This window comes from Ochotona curzoniae, unplaced genomic scaffold (genome assembly GCF_017591425.1).
Source record: "Ochotona curzoniae isolate NIBS_2020 unplaced genomic scaffold, NIBS_Ocur_1.0 scaffold_2683, whole genome shotgun sequence".
Lineage (NCBI taxonomy): Eukaryota > Metazoa > Chordata > Mammalia > Lagomorpha > Ochotonidae > Ochotona > Ochotona curzoniae.
The window spans coordinates 8,590,374-8,606,507 of NW_024467100.1; the positions used below are offsets into that span (position 1 = coordinate 8,590,374).

Here is a 16,134-nt window from a genome sequence, read left to right on the forward strand (position 1 = left end):
ATATATTTCTTTTGAAGTAGTATGATTCAAAATTTAATATATGAAAAGAGTTAATGTGATTTTTTTAAAAATGTTGACAGACTGTATCCAATATTACCACATCCTCACCAAATATTGTCAATATGACTTAACAACTACTGCTGTTAATTTGAACCAATAAGATTAAGTATTTGTGAAATTTCTCTGCTATGAAGTCCTGATTTTACTTTACATATACTTTTCATTGGAATATTGACCTTAAGTTGAGATACCTTTTAAAGGAAGGAGAATTAAGCTTCATATTGCAAATTGGGGATTGCTTTCTTACTTTTAATCAGTTTATCATTTATTTATGTTTACATTCAGTAATGTGCATTTTTAGATTTTCTAAGATACTGAAGATCTACTGTCGATTCTTTACCAACAAAGTCAGTGACTACTCTGGCTCAATTTATCTCCTTCCATTGAATACTGGCTCCCCAAACTCTAGCCCACTTCCAATCTCAAAAGTCATTTCTATCCTTATCAGAATAAGTGTCAGAACACTATGCAAAAAAAAGTCTAATATCTCCATCCTCTCTTTAGAAAAAACAGCTAAAGACGGCCCAGCACAATGACTCAGTGACTAAATCTTCACCTTATAACCACTAGGATGCTATATAGTCACCAGTTCATGTCCCAGCCTCTCCACTTCCCATGCAGGTGCATACTTGGAGCTTGGGAAAGCACTGAAAGATGGACCAAAGCCTTTGGACTCTGTACCCACATCGGAGACCCAAAAGAAGTTCCTGGTTCCTGACTTTGGCTCAGCTCAGCTCCAGCCATCGTGGCCACTTGGGAAGTAAACCAGCAGGATGAATATGTTTCTCTATGTATCTCCTTTTCTTTGTAAATCTGCCTTGCCAGTAAAAATGAATAAAATTCTAAAATTAAGCTACTCACCACACACTGGGAATAAAGATAAAAGAAATATTTTTCACCTCACACATTGCAAGAACTGAAAACACATAGATTAAAAAAAATCTAAACAAATTATTTACCGTCTGAATCTCTATTTATGTATATAATGAAAAAGATAAGCTAGAGCCAAAATGGTATCATTTTTTAAATCAGTAGGTAACACCTCAAAACAGTACAAGATATAAAATACATGTTTATAATATTGGATCCTGTTATTAATCATATCTAATAACTCAGATTCAATTACTTTTCTTCTGGTACATAGATCATGATATTTATAATCTTAAAAATCTGATTTGGCCAAATAATTTGGATGAAATATCAATTCCTGGGATGACACCTTGACTTCCGAAAATCTCAAAATTTACTGCAAATGAGCAAGGTGATGGAAAAAGAGTTCACAGGATATTCTGATATGACCTGAAAGAACAAAAAAAAGTTTTAAATGAATACATAACTCTCTATATATATAACATAACTGTATGTTTCTGTGTGTGATATTTGCACACCCAACCATAGCATCCATATTCAATATGGACAAATGTTGAAGCAACTCAAGTGAGCATTAACATGAATGGAAAAACAAAAATGTGGAAAAAAATAGACTGGAATATTAAACACTATTAGCAAGGATAAGAATGCTGGCATACACTACAACACAAAAGACTTAAAGACACTAAAGGGTAAGCTAGACACAAAAAGGTAAATATTAAGTTAATTATCATACATGGCTGTTGTAGAGTGAAGAATTAAACTCATAGAGACAGAACTTAAATGGTTGAATTAAGTAATACCCATAATCTGAACGCTTAACCATCATAATGGTGATAAACTTCACATGTGTGTGTGAGAGTGTGTTACCATAGTTTCAAAATATGTCTCTACAGAGGAGATAAAAAGTTGGAAAGACAAGGAAAGGTGAAAAGTTTTCTTATAAAGTTAACGTGAACTGGTGGAAACCACTGAGAAGTGGGACAGAGGGAGACTAAATGGAGATACTCACCAGCGCCTCCAATACCATAGGGCCAGGAACAGCAAAATGGCTAAACAGGGCACTATTATTGCCCCAAATATCAAACCAATGGGGACAGAATGTCCTGGAAATGGAAAGAGAACACAATGATATCACTGCAAATTCCATAGAGCCAATACCCTGGCTTGCATTGACTCACTAGCACACCAGAATATCCCCTCCATTCTCATTTTATGTCTCTCTTTCTTGCTTTCTCCCCTCTCTCTCCTCTTTGCATTTTTATTCTCTCATCAAGGCTAACTCTTCCCAGTGTTTTTGTATTTATGAAAATTATTATCAAATTTCCATATCCAAACCCTGGTTCTTTCTCACCCCAGAACAGGATGATGTCTCGGTTTCCTAGACTGCTGTGCTTCACCCGACAAGACAGGCCTGTTGCTTCCTCAGCAGGAACATCCAGGGTCACTCGCAGATACCACGTCCCATCAGCAAAAGGAAGGATTTCATGTTGCTGATCCACCTTCTCCTCTTCACCCCGCATCCACATCACCCACACAGCCTTTGGGTAGAACCCAGACACGTGGCATATCAGCAGAAGACGGCCAGGCCCAGGACTGGGGCCACTGGACAACCAGGCCTTGGGTTTCACTGGAGCAAGAAAGAGCAAGAATGATGTTGTCTTATGATCCTATTGCAATGCATAGGGTCCCAGAATCCACAGGTTGGACAGCATCCTCATCTATTCCTTTGACCAGCAAAGGAAGTCCTCTATCTTTGGCTATCTCCCTTCTGAAAGTCACAGGTGGTAGTAGGAAGTGAAACATGATGGGACTTACCTTGCCTCTGCAAGTCGGCCTTCCCTGCATCAAGGACACCCAGGAGATACCGTGGACAGGTTTGATAGAGCAGCTTCTCCCCAATTTCACAGAGTCCTTTATACTCGGAAGCTAGTGCACATATTGTCTCTGCTGTGATCCCACCTTCTGGATCAGGCAAACATGCATAATTTTTGACACTCAGGAAATTCTTTCCTTGGAAAGCTCCCCTCAAGAAGCTTTCAACGCCACCTCCAGCGTGTAACACACAGCCTGCTATGCCCTGTATCTCAAAGGGATCTGGGGAAGAAGCAGATACCAAGTCACTCTACAGTAAATATGAAATAGAGGCTGGCGCAAGCGTACGAGTTTATGTGTTTTTGTGAGGAAGTTGTTCAAGGTTATGAAGTGAGTCAAAAGCCACTAGCAGCAATTAGAGAGCTTCAAAACGTTTGTGCAGAGGAAAGGTGTTTATTATGAATGAGGAGGGACTGTGGTGAAGATCTAGAGGCAATAAGAAGAAAGAGGAAAGATGCAAGGAACTTCATGTTGGAGTGAAAGACACACTGTTTCCGAGTGAATCTAGAGGAGGAGCTCAGGGAGAAGTTGGAGGATCTGGGTTAAAGGAAGGAGCCACATGTTGGGTCACTCCAACCTAAGTAAAGAGAAATAAAGGTGTTTGATGAACAAGTTACACAGAGACAAATCTGGATTGGATACCAAGAGAATGATTTGAACTCCCAGAGAAGAGATTGGAGAAGTTCAAAATCTAATATTCTGGAAGGCGTGGTGACACCTAAGGAACACATTCTAAGAGAGAGTGTATCTGATGGTGAGTATAGCAAAAAGGAGGAACAAAGCATCCCAGACAGTAGTAGACTAAGAACGTGTAAGAAGGCATACAGAGTACACCAGGGGAGAAGCTGAACTCACAGTGTATCTGGAATTCAGTAACACGGAGCTGTATTTCTTGAGTGAATCCAAACAAGTAGACCTGGAACAGCTCTATCAGCTCAGAAATCTCCTCATCACTGAAGTTTCCCTTAGCCCAGGGTGTCAGGAATACGGCAGTTTCATTATCACTGTCCCATCTATGAATCTGCAAATCTTCCATCCAGCCTGAGCCTTCAGTTTGCGTCTGGTTGCTGTTTATAAAGGATGAGATCTGGATGACATGGTAAGATGTCGGTCCCTGGAGGGCTGTAAGGAAAGAAGAATCACATGGTGAGAAGAACAAAGCAGGAGGAAATCAGAGAGAATGAAAATTGAAGAGCATCAGACACAGAACCCACAGCCTAAGCATTCCACAAGCCTGACACTTTGAGATACTCCAGAGCTGTAGAGAGGTCTAGAGGGAACAGCACCCCGGTGTAAGCACAGCACTGACTGTATGCAGACCCTCTGCACCAGTGCTGGCAGCTGCCAGTTGTTCTTACCGTCCTTATTGTCACCACCTGGGAGGAGATCTGCCAGGACTAGGAGTGGCAGCAGCAGCAGCAGCATTTCACTGTGCGTTTAACTCCTCACTCAGAACTGGTGTTTGATCTCTAGATTAATCAAACTTTTCTTGGCCCTGTGCAGTGACTCAGGCTCTCTTCTGGCTGACAAGTATCTTCATCATCCAAATCATATACTTCTCATTTTCTTTCCAACACTGACTTGTAAATGTTCTGTCTCCACTGCCCCTTGGCTCACAGTCCTCAATTTCTTCAGACCGCTTAGGAAAAGCACATATGTAATTGGGAAAGATCAATAAGATTTGTTCACTTGCTTGATCTTCCAGTCCTTTTTAAAATTTTGTTTATTTCTTTATTTTATGACACAGTTCCATAGGCTCCATGATTTCTCTCCTCTCTCCAAAATCACCATGTGTCCCCCAATTTCCCCCTTGTCATTACAATAGTATAGTCATTCACAATCAGTCATAAGTCCATCATTCTACTATTTAAATGTATCCCGACATCGTAGGTATAGACAGTGACGGAAAGTTCAACATCCTGTTGTCAAGATACATTCAAAATTTTCATTAAGAATCCATCACTGATTTGGAAGTGGATTCACACTGCTTTGTACTTCACATCTGAATGGAATAGTCGCTACTACACATAGGGCTGTACTATATAGCCCCTTAAATAAAAAGCAATGAAAGAAAAACAACAGGGAGAAAAATAGAAAATTAACAACAACATGAAGTTAAATAACATGTTACTGAATAACTAATGTGTCACTGAAGAAATGAAAAAGAAATCCAAACATCCTCCTGAAGCAAACTACGCTGCTGCTGTGACATGACTCAGAAAATTAATAAGAAAAATTAAACTTTTTTGAAATAATTAAATAAAAACAGAATATGAAACCTCCTGTGATGTAGCAAAAGACAGTACTGAAAGGGCTGTTGGTCTTGCATTTTGCATGAAGGTTGCTTCATATCAGAGAGAACATATGACATTTGTCTGTTTGGAATTGATTTGTTTCACTGCGTATAACGGTCTCTGATTGGGATCCTCTATTGTAAATGGTAAGATGTCATTCTTTTTAACGACTGGGTGGCATTCAAAGGAGTAGATGTACCACGGTTTCTTAATCCAATCATCTTTTTGCCAGGCATCTAGGTTTTTTCCATGTCTTTGCTATTATAGATTGTACTGCTGTGAATACAAGATTATAGATCTCTTTCTTGTATGCAGATTTCATTTCCTTTAAGTATATTCCTAGGAACAGGATAGCTAGAATATACAACAGGTTTATTTACAGTTCTCTTAGCACTCGCCATAATGATTTCCATACTGGCTGTGCTCTCCTACATTCCCACCAACAGTGAAGAAGGATACTTTTCCCCTCACATCCATGCCAATAGGCATTTTCCACATAGGAGAACCCAAAGATTCAGTCAAGAAAGCATTGGAACTCATACGAGAACTTGGCAGCGTAGCAGGATACAAAATCAATGAGTATAATCGATGGCACTAATATACACAAATAACTCCGCGACTGAGAAAGAAATTGTAAGTACAGTCCTGTTTAAAACAGCAGAGAAGACTCTAAGATACCTTGGAATTAACCTAACTGAGATGTGGAAAATATCTAGGATGAAAATTATGAAGCATTTTTTCAAAGAAACAAGATATTAGAAGATGGAGAAACCATGTTGATGGATCAGCAAGATCAACATCATCAAATGTCCCTCTACCAAAAGGAATATACAGAGTCAACGCAATCTCAGGCAAAATCCCAACAACTCCTGTTCATGCATATTCATTCCATCACACAAATAGGCTTTGGATAAAAGCCATAGATGTGCTAGGTCAGCAAGAGTCAACCAGCTTGAAGTGCAAGGTGACTGGAAGTCAATAGGTATAATGCAATCAACTAAGTCAAGCGTCTACCCTGAGTGCAATGGCCACCAAAGGTATTGACATGCTGAAGGGAAGTATGCTAACACTGATATTGAAAATTATCACTCTTACCTCTTCAAGGAAACTATATATATAGCAACCCCTCACACTATTGCATCTTTCTTGTCCTAAGTTTAAAGAGAGTTGAAGAGTCTTGTGGGAAAGCTATAATGAGCAAGGAGTATTAAATTAACCTTTTCTCTGAATACTCATCTACACCCCAAAGACCAATAGAGATTGGAGGCAAGTGATTCTGACGAGGCTACACATCATATCTGTTACGACATCATGTCTATTGATCAAATTTTGGATCACATTCTAGGCTCCACTCCTACCCTTTGTAGCTGGAGCCCAACTCTCTCTATAACCCAGGTCACAGTCAGATAAACCCTGTGCTGCAAAAGGATTCAGAGAAAGGGAAGAATGAGGAAAGGAATTCAAGTGAAGCAATTAAAGCAAAGATATAGGAACCTGGAGCCTTATCAAAGTTTGGTGCAACAAGGTTTTATTTGAGCATGAGAATGAGTCAAAAGTGTGTTCTATCAGGAACACAGAAGGATAATTTGCTAGGCCTTACAAAGGAATTAGTAACAATCAATTAACAGGAGATGCGCCTGGTCAGCCACATTCTACAACCCTCCAGCTGGCAGCTCACAGTTTCTTACCTCCTGCATTTTCACTGACTGGGAGGAGAACAGCTAGCAACAAAAGTTGCAGAAGCAGCATGTTGCATGCAGGTGCTCACTCGTTTCTTCTCTCAACAAAGCTGAGCAATGACCTCTGTTCTCAGGAAACCTGCTCCTCCGAATCCCTGTTTAGCTCCCTCTGCCACCAGCAAGGATCCTCCCAAAGAGATTTTGATGAGAATTGGGAATGTCTGTTCTTTAACTCAACTTCTGGCCTCCTACTCAGTCTTTCATTTCCTCTCGAACACAGAACTAAAGCTTTTCTTTCTCTGTGAAAGTCAGCTGTTAAACTGTTACTTAGCCCGTTCTACCTACTTTTCATCTACAACTGCCTTGAAAAAAAAAAATGAGGAGAGACACCAAGATCATTTCATCTTTCTGGGCCTTGCGTTTCACATGTGACATATGAAGGAAAAACTGTATAGATTTCCCATTCTCCGCTCATTTTATTTTTTAAAAAAAGACAATTTTATTGCAAAAGCAGAATTGTAGAGCGGAGAGACAGACAGAAATCTTCCATTCACTGGTTCACCCCTTCAAGAGGCAGAAATGATCAGAGCTGAGCCAATCCAAAGCCAGGACCTAGGAGCTTCTTCCAGATCTCCCACGTGGCAGCAGGGTCCCATCCTCTACACATCCCAGCCCATTACTAGGGACCTGGATGTGAAGCAGCTGGAATGCCGACCAGAGCCATATGGGATCCTAGCACACGCAAGTCCTGGGGACACCTCAGGCCTCGTGCCCAGGAAGGTGGTGGGAGCCTGGAGATTATCCCATGTGCACGGTCCGTGCATTGACCAGGGAAGAGGATAAGGAGATGTGTGGGAGGGAATACCACTAAGGGAATATGTTGCAGGAGAGGAATGACTTCTGAGGGACTTCCATCAACAAGGCCATTGTATTTACAAGTAAGCGAATGGGCTGAGACTAAGTGGTTTGAAAGAGGGACTCCAAAGGATTTTTATGGGTCAGACAGATGCACAGGCCATGTTGGAGGTCTCAGCTAGGCTAGTTAACATGGATCACAGCCAACAACCACTCACCAAAGCATACTAAAGCTAGAGCTAAGGATCTGCCTGACAGGGCTAGATCATATTATCTGCCAGTAAGAGTTGGAACAGGAGACAGGTAATGTTATGCTAGGCCAAGTCACTAACCAGCATCAGAGAGAACAAGGTCTGAGAGAACAGATTCTGTGGGGGGATATGTGGGCCTAGCCCTGTGGAACTGCAATTTCTGATGGTTTGCTTAAGTGCTGGGAATAGAGATGGGCTGAGCTAAGCATGGTCATAGAACCCTCCAACTTTCATGGGTACTGGGGTTAGGCACAGGCCAGGCTTATACAACTGGTAGCACTCACAGGCATGCCCAAGAATAGGGTGTGGGCCAGGCTGGGCCGCAGCATCCATCAGCTCATACAAAGGCTGGGATGGAAGGGGCAGGCAATTCCAAACAAGAGCCTAGTACCCACCGGCACATTTGAGATCTGTCTGGGAGTGGGCCTAGTGGGGAACTTGGGAAACTCCCCTGGTGAACTACACCTTCTGCTGGTGAGCTCATGATTCAGGCCTGAATCTGGTCAGGCAGGATAACTCCACTTTTTGGCAAGTATGTAGGTTGATTCTGGAGAGTGGCTGACTGAGCAGAGCCAGACTAACCTTAATTCTACAGCATGTGCAGGAGCCATGCTGGGCTAGGTTATCACACCTACCAGTTTGCATGAGCCAGGGATGGGAGCAGTATGGGCAGCACTAGGTTAGAGCACCTGCCAACAAGAGTTGGGCCTAGGGGTAGGGTAGGAAGGGTCAGGCTGCAGCATCCAATAGCAAAGGTCAGTATGGGGGATGGGCTATTTTGAGCTGGGTCAGAGCAACCACAGGCATTGTCTGTGACTAAGCGGTTTGAAAGATCTGTGGCTAGGAGCAGGCTTGGTAGGGGAGCTAACGGAATCTCCCAGCTGGATGATGGTTCCCACTGGTGAGTTCAAGAACCTGAAGGGGGCAGCATTCTGGCTGGACATGACAGCAATGTCCCTTGGCATGGGTGTGGACTGGGTCTGGATTCTGCCAGACTGAGCTATACTCCAGCACCCACTGGTGCTAATGAGAATCAGGGTAGATGTAGAATAGGCTTGGCTAAAATCTTGGCACCCGCTGAGCCTTGTGAGAGCTCTATTTGAGTCTGTACCAGGTGTGGCTGATCTGTAGCATCCAATAGGAAGATCTGGAATTAGTGTGGGTTGATTGGACAAGGCCACTATTCCTGTCAGGTCAGGAAGTAGACTAAGTCAGCCTGGGCAAAGGACCCACCAGTGTGTGTGAGATCTGCCACTGAGAGGAGGCTTGATAGAGGAGCTTGGATAACTCCTTTGTAGGATATCATCCCTGCAGAAAAGTGCAAGAACTGAAACAAGGATCAACCCAGGCCAGGCCAGGTTACAGTACCAGCCAGCACATGGGTGGGTTAGGTCTGGGGTCAGGCCAGGCTGGGCCAGTTCATAACACCCACTGGCAGATCTGAGAACCAGGATAGGGTGCAGGATAGGCCAAGGCAGGCCTCAACACCAGCTAGTCCACATTACAGCCAGGACGGAGGGGTTGGCTGGGCTGGGCTGTGCTGAGCAGCGGCACCCACCAGCATGAGCCAGTACTGGGGGCAGGCCTGGCTTGACCAAGCTATAGCACCCTCCAGCTAGTGCTGAGGTGACATGGGGCATGTCAGATCAGGCCACAGCACCCACCAATGCATGTGAGACCTGGGGGAAGGGGCAGTGCAGTGTGACCCCGATACAGGGCATGCAGATGGCTCTCCTGCTTAGCCACTACTTCCACTGTTGAGCATGAGCACTAGAAGTAGGGGTAAACCAGGCCAGGCAGGGCTGCAATATCTGTTAGCTTTCATGTGACCTGGATTAAGGGGAGAGCTAGACTGGGCTAAACAACTGTATCCACTGGGGCAGGCATGAGCCAGAGTAAATAAAAACCAGAGCAGGCTGGTTGGGCTTTGCTGCTGCAGCATTGCCAAGTAAACACTGTGTTGGGAAAAGTCCTGCTAGGCAAGACTACAAAACCACCTGATTAGTACAAGACCCAGAGCTAGGAAAGGGTCTGTTAGGGAAACTCCAGGCACCTCCCTCATGGGCTGCAACTCCCACTGGCAAGCATGAGAATCAGGGCAGGGGGCTGGCATGGCCAGACAGGTGGTGATACCCATTGGTATGAGTACTTGCTGAATAGTGGGTTCGGTTGGTTTGAGCTAGGTTTCAATGTCTAGTAAGGTATACGAGAGCTGAATGAGATGAGAAACAGTCCCTGCCAACCCTTCCCCTGCAGTAATACAGCAAGGAGAGTTACACACACCACACACCAAGTTTTCTTCAAAGGAGCTACCAAAGTTGGGTAACACAGGATAGTGCTGTATCTTACAATGATCATTTTAAAACATTACATTGATAAAGAGAAGAAGCGAAAAGCTGTTTCTGTCCACCTTCCCCCAGCTTCAAGGAGTGTCATAAGGAGAAAAACATGACAGGTGGTACAGGAAAGATAAATTGAATTCCAATGACCAACAGTAAAAATCAGCTAAGCACCATTGGATCTGGCGAAAAGCCCATTAATTTGGAATATTTGAGGAACCAACAGCCAGGGGGTTTCTGTCACTTTTCCCCCAACTACCAACAGAAAGTGAAATTCCAACCCTGCAGCGAAGTGGAAAAATACGGATTCTCATCTCAAAGCTGAGAGCTGAGCCTCCTGTAGTGAGACCCAGCACTTGATAAAACACCAAAACTCACACCTGGATAATTCTCCTGAACCAAGCTTCTAGACAGCATCAGGTAGATATTTATGTTCTCAAGTGTGAAAATCACTGCTCATTACCAGTGTCTGATGTTGAAAAGCAACCCCGAGACTTTGTAGTGACCTGTTAATTGTGAGCCACAGGTATAAACAAATTGAGACCAGTCTGTCTAGGAAGTGGTCTTTATTAGGCTTCTCCAACCTTGTGCAGAAAGTATAGGGCTATGGTACTGTATCTGGACTTGTCCTAGTATGTGCTGGGCCCCTTGACCTGGTGAGACAGGTGACACTGATATCCAAGTATGACCCATCTAGGGCCTCCCTGACTACATCCTTACTACAACCTTTGTTAGATAACAAGGAATCATAGGCTGTTTAGGATTTCAGTGACTAGCTGACAGGAAAAAAAAAAAAAAAAGCCTAGCGATGAGCAATTCCTAATGGCCCCTATTCTCAGGCCAGTACCTGAAGGCACAGCATCTGAACCTGCTTCTGTGTCCACTGGACTACAAATTCCTGGTTGAGCAGCCCTATACTCCAGTCAACTAATCGTCTAAATGTTGGGTGTGACATCAGGTAATGAGTATAAACAGCAGACAAACCACAGCAGATGGAACTTGAGTCCAACCCCAGGCCTTGGTTGATATGCTGAGTGCTTTAGATGTGATCTAGCACTGTGGCATTTGGTGACACAGACTAAGGAGACTGCACTTATGAAAGGCCCAGGGAAACCTGCAGGGAAAGACTACCCATTTTTAGACATCTCCCTATTTACGCTAGATAACACATCAATCACAGACTTGGGACCAAGTCAAGATAGCAGAGAATTATTAAAGCCATATCAATAGTGGACCTGAAGAAAAAAAAATGAATTAGGGTAATATCTAGTGCTAAAATACAGGAAAAATAAAATCAGAAGGCTTAGAATTTCCAGAAGGAAAACCGCAAATCAAGCCAGAGGAGCTCTATAATGCGTCAGCGCATAGATGACATTGTATAGTAACCAACCAAGAATTTTGGGTGGGTTATGACCTGTCTTAAAAAGAAAACAGGTGTCAAGTCAACTACAGAAAGCTCGTCAGTCCTGGACTGTGGACTGTGGGGTGAAGCTGGTACGCTGTGATGCAGACATCCCATTTGTCACTGGTTAGAATCCCAGCTGCTCTACTTCCAATCCAGCTGTGTCCTGAAGACCCAGGAGAAGCAGCGCGAAATAGGTGGACTATTTGGGGATGTGGCAGAGGGGCATCCAACCCAAAGTGTTGTGGCCTTTAAATTTATCCTTTATAAATGAAGGAGAGATAAATATACGCTCAAACAAAAGCTAAGAGAATTTGCTTCCACCTGAGCCACGTTATGAGGAATGTAAAAAAAGGGGTTCCTTCTAACTGTAAAAAAGGTTCAATATACTTTGACGATATGATACTAGATTTTCTACCATTTTCTAAACCTAAAATGCCATGACACACTTAAATAGCAGAATCCTGGACTTAGTGACTGTAGCTGAAGGACTATGCTATCATAATATATAAGAAAATAGATATGAAAAATTGTTGGGGGATGGGGTATGTGGAGGAAAAAAATGAGAGGTAGAGGGGAAATCCCTTAACCGACAAACCCATACCCTGCAAAATAATAACAATAAAAGATCCCAAAAAGAGATTAAATCAAAAAAGAATAAACTATGAGAAGGCAAAAAAATCCACAGGGAGAAATAATTATGCAAGCACATTAAAATGTTCTTATAGAGTAATATGTTGTGTAAATCATTTATAACTTCACTGTGAAGAATGAACAAATTATAATCTCTACACTGAAGTGTTAAGAGGTAGGCAAAAATGAAAGTGACAAAATTCAACATCAAAAATTCAAATTATAATAAAAAATACACAAGGATGTCCACTCACATCATTGTTTTCAAATTAGTGCTGGAACTTTCAGCCAAAACCATTAGTAGAGAAAAAGAATTAAATGGATATAAATTGAAAAGGAGGAAGTCAAATTATCTATAGTTGTTGGTGACAGGATTCTTGGAATATGGAGACCACAATAAGTCAGTAACAGATTATTACAACCAATAAGACACTTCAGCAAAATCAATACAAAAAAAAGTTTTTTTTTTTATTAACAGTGATCTGGTTCAGAGAAAAAATCATTAAGATCCCTCCCATGCATAATAGCTACAGAAATTAAATACATTGGGATAAATTTGCCATGACAGCAAAAGTACTTTGCAATGAAAATTATTAAACACTAATGAAAAAGTAGGAGAAGAAACAAAAATAGAAAAATATTTCATTTTCAAGGACTGAAAAAATTAAGATTATCTGACTGTTCTTATTGTCAAAGATAAAGTATAAATTCATTGCAATCTCCATTAACATTCCCAGAACATTCCTCCCAGACCTAGAAAAAACAATCCTACAGTTCACAGGGAAAAACAAAAACATCTGAATACACAAATCAATCTTTAAAAGCCTAAACAAGGCTCAAGGCATCACAATATATCACCTTTCAGAACATACCACGGTACTGTTATCATGACGAGAACATACTATCATAAAAACATTACATACACCAATGAGACAAAGTAAAAATCTACAAATAATTCCACAAATCTACATCCAGCCAACATTTGGTAAAGTCATTCCATGGAGAAAGAACATCAGCATCAGAACTTTACACACAAAAGTTTGAGACAAGAACATTTCCTCACACCCTCCACAAAATCAACAGAAAGTAGACCAGAACTCTAAACTCGATACCTGAAATCACCAAACTAAAAGAGGAAAATACAGTAAAAGTCCTACAAACATTTGGTCTAGCTAAAAAAAAAACAAACAAACAAAAAAAAAAACACACATTTTGTTTGAGATTCCAGAAGCACAGGGAAAAAAATTAGACAAATATAATTACAGTAAACTAAGAAGCTAGGTACACCAAAGAAGGCAGTAAACGAAAGAGTTTGAATAAAACAAGTGAAAGGATGGGAGAAAATATTGACAAACCATGCATATGCATTGGATTGTGCATTGATTTCCGGAATACATGATGAGTTCATGAAGCTCAACAAGTGAAAAATCCAGTTGAGAAAAAGACAAAGCACATGAATAGATATTTTTGACAACAGAAATTACAAGCGTCTAACAAACGTGAAAGGAATGTTTAGAGTCACTAGGCATCGTAGAAATACAAATGAAAATTCTAAGTGAGACATCACCTCACTTCAGATAGATTGGTTGGTATACAGAAGGTTAAAAAAGAAAATACTCATCAGATTAGGGGAAAAAAACACCCTACTACACCGTTTTTGAGAATGGAAACTATAGAAACAATATGGAGAACAATACGGAGATTCCTCAGAAAACTTACAGTGGATCCATCGTGTGACCCACATATTCCACTTCTGGAAGTAAATCCAAAGGCATAAAATCAGTTTGGAAAGAGCTACCTGCAGTTGCATGTCTAAAGGAGCTCAATTTACAGCATGAAGTGTAAACATATACCTACATGTCCATCAACCCATGATTAGGTCAACAAAATGTTATTTTACATATATGCATATGACATTTTATACATACATGAGTGTGTGTATTTACATATGCACATATATACATTGTATCTATGCATATATGCATGTATATGAGTGTGTATGCGTTTTGTGTATGTGTATATACATACACATGCATCCATACATACATAAAATGCAATTCCATTCAGGCAAACAAGAAAAAAGAAGAAAAATATATATAGCACAAAATTATTAAGGTGCTGCACCATTTCTTGCATAGATTAGAATAACACTTTATTAAATTATACTATGTACGTGCCAATATGCCCGCTTTCCTATCACTGTGATATCATCATAAATTTATTATTTGCATTATTAGTGTCTATTTTCTAGAAAAATACGACATATGTGTACATAGATGGGGTCTAAAAATAAAGAAAATGCAGCAAAATGCTGAAAAGTTGTTAATTCCTTTAAACAGAAAATATTTTTTTAAATATTTATTTTTTTAAAATTTTTATTGGAAAGTCAGATATACAAAGAGAAGGAGAGACAGACAGAAGGAACTTCTGTCTGCTGGGTCACTCCCTAAGTAGCTGCAATGGCTGGAGCTAAGCTGATCTGAAGCCAGGAGCCAAGAGCTTTTCCTGGTCTCCCTTTCAGGTACAGGGTCCCAAGGCTTTGGTCCCTCCTCCACTGCTTTCCCAGGCCACAAGCAGGGAGCCGCTTGTGGCCTGGGAAAGCAGACACGGACAGCCCAAAGCCGTGGGACCCTGCACCTGCATAGGAGACCTGGAAATGGCTCCGGCTCCGGCTCCGGCTCCTGGCTTCGGATCGGCACAGCTCCAGCCCTTGCAGCTGCTTGGGTAAAGAACTAGTGCACGGAAGATCTTTTTTTTCTGTCTTTCCTCCTCTGTGTATGACTGGATTTCCAATAAAAACTAAAAGAATAAGTCTTAGGAAACATTAATAATTCATCTTAAAAACAAGGATGCTAAAATTGTTTTAATCTCCTGCCACCTAGTGGTGAAATACAGAATCTTGTGACAATCCTTTATAATCGCTAGATAAAATTGTATGTTTTCAGTGAGAATTCCAATGTTGTAGATATCTTGATTCTCTGTGTAGTTATTTTTATAAAATGCTATGGCTTTTATTGTTTTCTCAATTGGTGACCATGGTGCAACTCATTATTTCATTTCAATCTCTGTTACAGACTCAAGTATTTTCTGATTTGTGGGTGGGTTTTGTTGGAGGAGCCTTGGAAAGCAATGTAGACTATTGGGTTAATCACCTCACTTTATTGCTTATAGGTTTAATTTGATCTGATAAGGTTTAATTTTTAGTTTATTCATGTCCCTATTCCCCCTTTCCCTTCCTTGCCCAAATTGTAACTAATTTGCCACTCTGCTTTCGTGCATTCTTCAGACATGTGGCATTGCTTCATGTTTACAAGCTGAATAACCACGAGGGGTAGAAGAGAACATGCTTTATGCACTGATGTCTTCCATCCAGCACTCTCCCAAAGGAACTTTCTACGTTACTTTATATGTAGTCTGTTTCCGTCTACTACATCAGATCACATTTTACTGCTATGATGGCACTGAGGAAAACAAATGTTTTTGAATATCACTTCTATTTTGTTCCTGAGTTACTGGGCAATGGCTAAATAATTAGCTGGTCACAGTCTGTCTAGAATCATCTTGCCACGACGAGTTCACAAAGAAACTCGTATGTCACATCTCCCTATGAGTACTAGCTTAGGTGATACTGTGATGTTGTTAGGGCACGATGTCTCACATTGGTTGCTTTTCTCTAACACTAGCTTGGTGATCATTTATATACTTACTGGCGTTTTGGATTGTTCCTTGATGCCAGCTGAGTAGGTTGCTTCAGCAGCTACTCCCAAGGAGCACTGACTCAGTGTCCGGTGACCCAGTCATCCCCAGGATATACGGAAGATAACTGCCATGGATGAAGCGCTGCACTTTGCACACTGTGCTTGCCTCGACCTTATT

At 41.3% G+C, this 16,134-nt stretch overlaps 1 protein-coding gene across 1 annotated transcript; it reads right to left on the reverse strand.

Annotated features, from left to right (window-relative positions):
- Positions 1-1,337: 1,337 nt before the first annotated feature.
- On the reverse strand, positions 1,338-4,312 carry LOC121171520 (T-cell surface glycoprotein CD1b-2-like). The gene is made up of 6 exons (XM_041003258.1): positions 4,164-4,312; positions 3,661-3,927; positions 2,749-3,027; positions 2,285-2,560; positions 1,943-2,036; positions 1,338-1,359 (listed from the first exon to the last, which is right to left on the reverse strand). The coding sequence occupies exons 1-6, from the start codon at positions 4,228-4,230 to the stop codon at positions 1,338-1,340; spliced, it is 1,005 nt and encodes a 334-aa protein (XP_040859192.1). The 5' UTR covers positions 4,231-4,312.
- Between the last annotated feature and the right edge of the window lie 11,822 nt (positions 4,313-16,134).

Bases quoted from the DNA above. Each gene is read 5' to 3' on its own strand.
- LOC121171520 (XM_041003258.1), bottom strand. From the start codon at position 4,230: ATGCTGCTGCTGCTGCTGCCACTCCTAGTCCTGGCAGATCTCCTCCCA. The intron at 2,561-2,748 runs GTAAGTCCCATC...TTCTTGCTCCAG, and splicing joins GGCCGACTTGCAGAGGCAAG to TGAAACCCAAGGCCTGGTTG. The intron at 1,360-1,942 runs GTGAGTATCTCC...TTGTTCTTTCAG, and splicing joins CTATGGTATTGGAGGCGCTG to GTCATATCAGAATATCCTGT.